Source organism: Salmo trutta, chromosome 39 (genome assembly GCF_901001165.1).
Source record: "Salmo trutta chromosome 39, fSalTru1.1, whole genome shotgun sequence".
Taxonomy (NCBI): Eukaryota; Metazoa; Chordata; class Actinopteri; order Salmoniformes; family Salmonidae; genus Salmo; species Salmo trutta.
In genome coordinates this window covers 3039593-3048161 of record NC_042995.1, presented here as the reverse complement: position 1 = coordinate 3048161, position 8569 = coordinate 3039593, and the positions used below count along the sequence as shown (strand labels likewise).

General features: G+C 42.4%; 1 protein-coding gene across 1 annotated transcript; it reads left to right on the top strand.

The window, feature by feature from the left end:
- Window positions 1-1894: 1894 nt before the first annotated feature.
- Window positions 1895-8399, top strand: LOC115179868 (protein Hikeshi). Its single transcript, XM_029741742.1, has 5 exons — window positions 1895-2094; window positions 2829-3066; window positions 3234-3385; window positions 7793-7911; window positions 8163-8399. Exons 1-5 carry the CDS (start codon window positions 2065-2067, stop codon window positions 8215-8217), a joined length of 594 nt encoding a protein of 197 aa, XP_029597602.1. The 5' UTR covers window positions 1895-2064; the 3' UTR covers window positions 8218-8399.
- The last annotated feature ends 170 nt before the right edge of the window (window positions 8400-8569 follow it).

Genomic DNA, 8569 nt, shown 5'->3' with positions numbered 1-8569 from the left:
CATCCAGGATGGCACATCAATGCGAGCTGTGGCAAGAAGGTTTGCTGTGTCTCTCAGCGTAGTGTCCAGAGCATGGAGGCGCTACCAGGAGACAGGCCAGTACATCAGGAGACGTGGAGGAGGCCGTAGGAGGGCAACAACCCAGCAGCAGGACCGCTACCTCCGCCTTTGTGCAAGGAGGAGCAGGAGAAGCACTGCCAGAGCCCTGCAAAATGACCTCCAGCAGGCCACAAATGTGCATGTGTCTGCTCAAACGGTCAGAAACAGACTCCATGAGGGTGGTATGAGGGCCCGACGTCCACAGGTGGAGGTTGTGCTTACAGCCCAACACCGTGCAGGACTTTTGTCATTTGCCAGAGAACACCAAGATTGGCAAATTCGCCACTGGCGCCCTGTGCTCTTCACAGATGAAAGCAGGTTCACACTGAGCACGTGACAGACGTGACAGAGTCTGGAGACGCCGTGGAGAACGTTCTGCTGCCTGCAACATCCTCCAGCATGACCGGTTTGGCGGTGGGTCAGTCATGGTGTAGGGTGGAATTTCTTTGGGGGGCCGCACAGCCCTCCATGTGCTCACCAGAGGTAGCCTGACTGCCATTAGGTACCGAGATGAGATCCTCAGACCTCTTGTGAGACCATATGCTGGTGCGGTTGGCCCTGGGTTCCTCCTAATGCAAGACAATGCTAGACCTCATGTGGCTGGAGTGTGTCAGCAGTTCCTGCAAGAGGAAAGCATTGATGCTATGGACTGGCCCGCCCATTCCCCAGACCTGAATCCAATTGAGCACATCTGGGACATCATGTCTCGCTCCATCCACCAACGCCACGTTGCACCACAGACTGTCCAGGAGTTGGCGGATGCTTTAGTCCAGGTCTGGGAGGAGATCCCTCAGGAGACCATCCGCCACCTCATCAGGAGTATGCCCAGGCGTTGTAGGGAGGTCATACAGGCACGTGGAGGCCATACACACTACTGAGCCTCATTTTGACTTGTTTTAAGGACATTACATCAAAGTTGGATCAGCCTGTAGTGTGGTTTTCCACTTTAATTTTGAGTGTGACTCCAAATCCAGACCTCCATGGGTTGATAAATTGGATTTCCAATTATTATTTTTGTGTGATTTTGTTGTCAGCACATTCAACTATGTAAAGAAAAAAGTATTTAATAAGATTATTTCTTTCATTCAGATCTAGGATGTGTTGTTTAAGTGTTCCCTTTATTTTTTTGAGCAGTATATATTGACATATCAACAAACATTGCATAACCCAGTGCAACCAGTTTCAATAAAATACAATACTCTTCAATGAAACAAATCTAGGTTACATTTCCCCAATATATCCCAATGTTAGATGACCAATAAGCCAATAATAGGTGAATGCTCATGACTCCATGGCAATTGTTTAAAATGTGGATTAATTCCAAGCATGACGAATAGCTCACATTCACCCGAACATTCTCCCCCGAGCCATGCATCAGTGACTGAAACAGATCCTCAGATGTATAGGCCACAAAATGAAGCCTTTGACAGATTCCTACTGAATGCTCGTTCAATTCCAAATATAAACCTGCAAGTAAAGGCCTCTTGTGTGGGAGAGATATAGGATGGATCTTTTGTGATTTTATCACTTATGTTGGTTACACAGAACGATCCTAAGTATTTCTGTTTTCATACTTCCATGGACCCACATTGTGTATTTTTTTGCAGTCACATCACAATACAATTTATCTTAGATTATAGACATCTGTTTTTTCTGATGCTTTCTTTTTGTATGTTTTTTTTTATTCTTAAACAAACATCCTACCTATTAGAACCACGCAAGCGTTCTATCACATTCTAATGAGCATTTTAGCACTTTCTTTCTGGGTGCTTTTATTTTGAAATGTCAATCAAATCGGAAGTTCTCGTAGACACGTGGTCTGAAGCAGAACGTACAAGTAACAAAACATTGGAGTTAGCTAGCTAACTTTCTCGGGAGTTTTGTGAAATGGACTCAGCTGGTGCTATCGATTAAGTGTAAGACCGTCATCTTGACCGAAATATAAAATAAACCAAGGACATTACAATGTTTGGATGTTTGGTTGCTGGTAGATTGGTAAGTATGGAACTTGCTAACGGCAGCAAGCTAACTTGGGACTGAAATGACAGCTAGCTACACATGTGATATGAAGGAACAATGTGTTATTGTATTCCCGGCTGCTCACTGGTCATTTCTACTCGTAGGCAACATATACCCGTTGATTCTTGAACAATATAGTTAGTTATAAATGCTCTATGATATGAGCTTAACAGAGACAGAGGTTTTGTGTACATCGTTTAGCTTGTACAACTTTTCTTACCCTAGCTAGTTTGTATCATAACCCATATTGTACTCAAATGTTTGTTTTTGGGTGTCATTCTAAACAGAAAATGTATCGCTTCAAAGTATGTTTCCTACTACCATGACAGGTCCATGGACTTGCATGCATGGCTGTCTGAATGTAAGCGTCCCTATAGAGATTCATCATGATGTCCCTACCAGAGGCTGGTGGGAGGAGCTATGAGGACAGGCTCATTGTAATGGCTGGAATAGAATTAATGGAACGGTATCAAACATATGGAAACCACGTGTGACTCCGTTCCATTCATTCTATTCCATCCATTAAGCCCATCCTCCTACAGCTCCTCCCACCAGCCTCCACTGGTCCCTACCTACCCCCATTTATCAGTTTACAAAAAACGTGGCAGGGTCAAACTGCTGAAATACAAAAACAGATTGTGCCTTTAATTAAATGAAAAGTACCTCTTGAAATAACTCCAGCTCAAGTAGGAGTCACAATTGTCTTTTAGGTCCAGACTGACCCCCAGCAGGTTGCTGGTGACAAGTTTGTCTTCAACCTACCAGACTATGAGAATGTGAACCATGTAGTGGTGTTCATGTTGGGCACAGTGCCTTTCCCTGCTGGGATGGGTGGAGCTGTCTACTTCTCCTTCCCGGACCCTGTCGCTGGGCAGGTCTGGCAGCTCCTGGGTTTCATCACCAACGACAAACCAAGTGCCATCTTTAAAATAGCTCAATTAAAACCAGGTAAGTATCAATCAAATGTATTTAATAAAGTCCTTCCTACATCAGTAGTTGTCACAAGGTGTTTTGTCAGTATGTGTGTGTTACAGTGACGTAGTTGTAAAACAATAGGTGGGTAAACTGTTGAGCAAAAGTTACACACCATTGGTGTTTCTGCTGTCTTCCTATAGGTGAGGGTGGAGAGCATCCATTTGGAATGATGACAGTACCTCAGCTTGCCTCCGTGGCCCAAGTTGGTGTGTCTATTGAGCCTTTGGAGCAGCTGGTCCAACAGACGCCTGTATCAGGTGCCACTGTGTGCGCTGTTGACTCCTTTATGCAGGTTAGAACATTATGGGTGGTTTGCAGTGTACATAATCAGTGAAAATAACCTTCCTTTAATAATATGTACGAGTCAATACTCAAGCTGCTTGCTTTGATTGCTGTGTATTAGCAACACGTGTGTATTTACAGGGCCTATGGAAAGTCTACACCCCCTTCAACTTTTTTCACCTTGCTGTTAAAATGATACATTTAATTGTCTTTTTTTTGTAATTGAGCTACACAAAATACTGTCAGTGAAAATAAAATGCTACACATTTAAAAAAACACATAACTAAACTATAGTTGCATAAGTATTCACCCCTTTGTTTTGGCAAGCCTAAATTAGTCCAGAAGTCAAATTTGGCTTAACAAATCACATAAGTTATATGGACTCACGCGGTTGACATGTTTTAATGACTACACCTTCCTATGTCCCCCATACATACATCTGTAAGGTCCCTCAGTCAAGTATTGCATTTCAAGCACAGATTCAACTACAAAGACCAAGTAGCTTTTTCAAAAGCCTCAAAGGGCAGTGATTGGGAGATGGGTAACAATAACAAATCAGACATTGAATATCTTTAAGCATGGTCAAGTTAATAATTATGCTGTGAATTATGTATTAAACCAGGTATTCCCAAACTGGGGTATGTACGCGCAATGCCATCAGGGGTACGCCAAATAAAAATGTGATTCACATTTAAAAAAGTAAATTTATATTTTCCAACGGGGCTATACATTTAGGTGAGGTTTTTATCTTGTCTGAGTAGCCTCTTTTCACCGCCAAAAGTCAAATTAAACCAGCTAGTGTTCAGTGAAATAACACTGTCAAATAATTAACATCCAATCATATTAACCGTTACTCTCTCGCAGGAATTCCACTAACAGTCCGCATGTAGCCAAACGTAGCTGCTGCTCATTCCGTTTTCTCGATAAATGGTTAAAAAAGTAAGGCCCACGTCCATAGACACATACCAGCTCTACTGGTAGTACTGCTACTACCAGCAGTACTACACCTGCACCTGTCAACAAGTTGGTCTGCTTCCACAAGCACATCCAATGCTAGCATCAGTAATTCTACATTTGTTGTTAGCCTAGCTAGCATGGACACTGACAGTTGTGAATCTGACGCAGCCAAAGAGCTACTGCCCCCTTACCCGGGAAAGCACCGAACAGACAGGGACGTTGGAACATCGAAGAGGCGCAAATATGATGAGAACTACATTGATTTGGGTTTCACTTATTGAGAGTAGTGTCTTTCCTCAGCCACAGTGTGTTATATGTGCAAAAGTACTATCGCACAACTCAATGAAACCTTCACTCTTGCGCAGACATTTAGGGAAAAAAAACGACAATTTGAAAAATAAGAGAATTAAGACGACTTGTGAGTAGTAAGACATGTATAAAAGCAACAGATACCATTAATAAGAAGGGGCTAGAAGAGTCTTATATGGTGAGCTACCGAGTGACTAGGACAGGCAAGCCCCATACTATTGTGGAGGACTTAATTCTTCCTGCTGCCATGGATATGGCTGGGACAATGCTGGGGGAAAAGGCCCAAAAAAACTATACAGACAATGACTTCATCAAACAACACTGTTTCACGACGCATCAGATGTTTTGAAACCATTACTGCTTCGCGTACAAGCCAGTGAATTATATGCGTTACAGATGGATGAGTCAACAGACTTGGCGGGCCTGGCACAGATCCTGGTATATGTCTGTTACGTTTATGGGGGGTCAATTAAGGAAGACACCCTCTTCTGCAAACCACTGGAAACCAGGACAACAGGAGAGGATATTTTTAAAGTACTGGACAGCTTTGTGACATTAAATGGACTTTGGTGGTCAAGATGTGTTGGTATCTGTACTGATGGTGCAAAAGCCATGACAGGGAGACATGGTGGAGTGGTAATGAGCGTGCAAGCAGTTGCTCCCGATGCCACTTGGGTACACTGCAGCATCCACCGAGAGGCTCTTGCTGCCAAGGGAATGCCTGACAGCTTGAAATACGTTGGACACTACAGTGAAAATGGTTAACTTTGTTAAAGCAAGGCCCCTGAACTCTTGTGTATTTTCTGCATTATGCAATGATATGGGCAGTGACCATGTAACGCTTTTATAACATACAGAAGTGCCCTGGTTATCAAGGGGCAAAGTATTGACATGTTTTTTTTTTAATTGAGAGAGAATCTTAAAGTTCTTTACTGACCATAATTTTCACTTGTCTGATGACGAGTTTTTCACACGACTGGCCTATCTGGGTGATGTTTTCTCTCGCCTGAATGATCGGAATCTAGGATTACAGGGACTCTCCGCAACTATATTCAATGTGCAGGACAAAATTGTGGCTATGATTAAGAAGTTGGAGCTCTTCTCTGTCTGCATTAACAAGGACAACACACAGGTCTTTACATCATTGTATGATTTGTGTGCAAATGAACTCAAGCTTACAGACAATGTCAAATGTGATATAGCGAAGCACCTGAGTAAGTTGAGTGCGCAATTACGCAGGTACTTTCCTGAAACGGATTTCCCTTTCATGCCCTGCCTCCAGTCCACTTACCGATATCTGAACAAGAGAGCCTCATCGAAATTGCAACAAGCGGTTCTGTGAAAATTTAATTGAAATCAGAAGTCACTGCCAGATTTCTGAGTTGGGCTGCGCTCAGAGTATCCTGACTTGGCAAATCGCGCTGTTAAGACACTGATGCCCTTTGCAACCACGTACCTATGTCAGAGTGGATTCTCGGCCCTCACTAGCATGAAAACTAAATACAGGCACAGACTGTGTGTGGAAAATGATTTAAGACTGAGACTCTCTCCAATACAACCCAACATTGCAGAGTTATGTGCGTCCTTTCAAGCACACCCTTCTCATTAACCTGTGGTGAGTTATTCACAATTTGATGAACAAATAAGGCTTTATATGTAAGATGGTTAAATAAAGAGCAAAATTACTTATTTGTGCCCTGGTCCTATAAGAGCTTTTTGTCACTTCCCACGAGCCGGGTTGTGAGAACTCACATGCATGTTTAATAAATGTATTGTATAGTGTGTGGCAGGCTTATAATGATGGCAAAAAACAACATTTTAGAGTGTGCTGACCCTGGTGCTAGAGGGGGTATGCAGCTGGAGGTTGAATGTTTGAAGGGGTACGGGACTATTAAAAGTTTGGGAACCACTGTATTAAACCACCCAGATACATTAAAGATGCAGTTGTCCTTCTGAACTGAGCTGCAGGACAGGAAGGAAACTGCTCAGGGACTTCACCATGAGGCCATTCCTGATTTTAAAACCGCTACAGAGTTCAATGGCTGATGGGAGAGAACTGAGGATGGAACAACAACATTGTAGTGACCCCATCATGACCTAAATTAGAGTGAAAAGAATACAAATATACAGAAGATTCCCAAACATGCATATGTATGCAACAAAGGACTAAAGTAATACTGCAAAAATACACAGCAAAGGAAGATACTTTTTGGCCTAAATGCAAATCCTTATGTTTGGGGCAAATCTGATACATCACTGAGTAACTGCCTAATTTTCAAGCATGGTGGTGGCTGCATCATGGAATGATTGACATCAGCAAAGACTGGGGAGTTTTTCAGGGTGAAAAGAAATAGGATGGAGCTAAGCACAGGCAAAATCCTACAGGAAAACATGGTTCAGTCTGCTTTACACCCGACACTGGGAGAGGAATTCACATTTCAGCAAGACAATAACCTGCAACACAAGGCCAAATCTACACTGGAGTTGCTTACCAAGAAGACTGAATTTTCCTGAGTGGCCAAGTTAGTTTACTGAAATCTGCTAGACAATCTATGGCAAGACTTACTGTCTAGCCATGATCCAACACCTTGACAGAGCTTGACTTTTGAAAAGAATGAGCAAATATTGCACAATACAGGTGTGCAAAGCTCAGACTTACCCAAGTAGATTCATAGCTGTAATCGCTGCCAAAGGTGTTTAACAAATGAAGGTATATTGGCATTTATTTTTCATGAATCTTAAAAAAAACAAAAACATTTTCCTTCCACTTTGAGAGTATTTTGTGTAGATTGTAAAAAAAAGAGAGAAATCCATTTTAATCCCACTTTAACACAAAGTGAAGAAATCCAAGGGGGGTAGACTTTCTACAGGCACACTAGCGTTGTGTTCAATTGTATTAGGTTGCACAAAAAGTCAGTGGGCAGAACAGTTATGACGGGGTATTTGAGACCATATCTAAAGGATTGTATCGAGACTTTTCAAACATGGGTCTATTGTAGACCCACTTCCTCTCTGCTTACCTCGTGTCAAAATACATCCCCCACAAGTTATTCCTTTTTTGTCCACATATGGCACACGTGCAGGACTTTTATTTTGATGTTGCTAAGAGCACCTACAAACTCAGCTGACAAACTCAACTCTCTCTCCTCAGTTCACTCAGAAGATGCTGGACAGTTTGTATAATTTCTCCTCGTCTTTTGCCGTTTCCCAGTCGCAGATGACTCCAAACCCCTCAGAAATGTTCATCCCTGCCAGTTCCATCCTCAAATGGTAAAATGATTCCCTGTTGGTGCTATTCAAAGTCAGGCCATTTAAACACCTGCTTGAATTAACCCAATCAATTGTTTTCAATTTGCCTGACCCACATTTGTGGAACCTGTGGTTATTGGGCTGGCTACAAGGAAACTAACATTTGAGTAATTCCTCAATCACTCAGTTAAGTATGGATGCTGCAAAAGATCTGAATGTGCTTCCTAAATCAAAAGCATAAAGTCATGTGCTCCTCTGGTCTTTCTCCCCAGGTATGAGAACTTCCAGAGGCGCATGGCTCAAAACCCTCATTTCTGGAAGACTTGAGTTGTCTCGATGATACCACAGTATTAAAAACCATGATAAAGGGGCATGGACAGAAGACCAAAGACTTCATTTTCTGCTCCATAATGTCCAGGAATGGTCCTCCACAGAAGACGAAAAGAGATATGCTTTTATAGCAACAATTACTAGGTGTTTTGTCAAATATTAAACGTTTCTTAAAATTCTCTCTTTCCACCACTACTTTATTCCATACATATTTAGCTTGCCTATACAAGCGGATCCTAGGTGCTTCATTTATTTTCTTGTTGAAAACTTTCATTTCTAGTGCATGAGATGCACTGTTGGGGCAGCTAACTAAAAGGTTAACACCCAAACTCTCCCTCTACTCCTATTC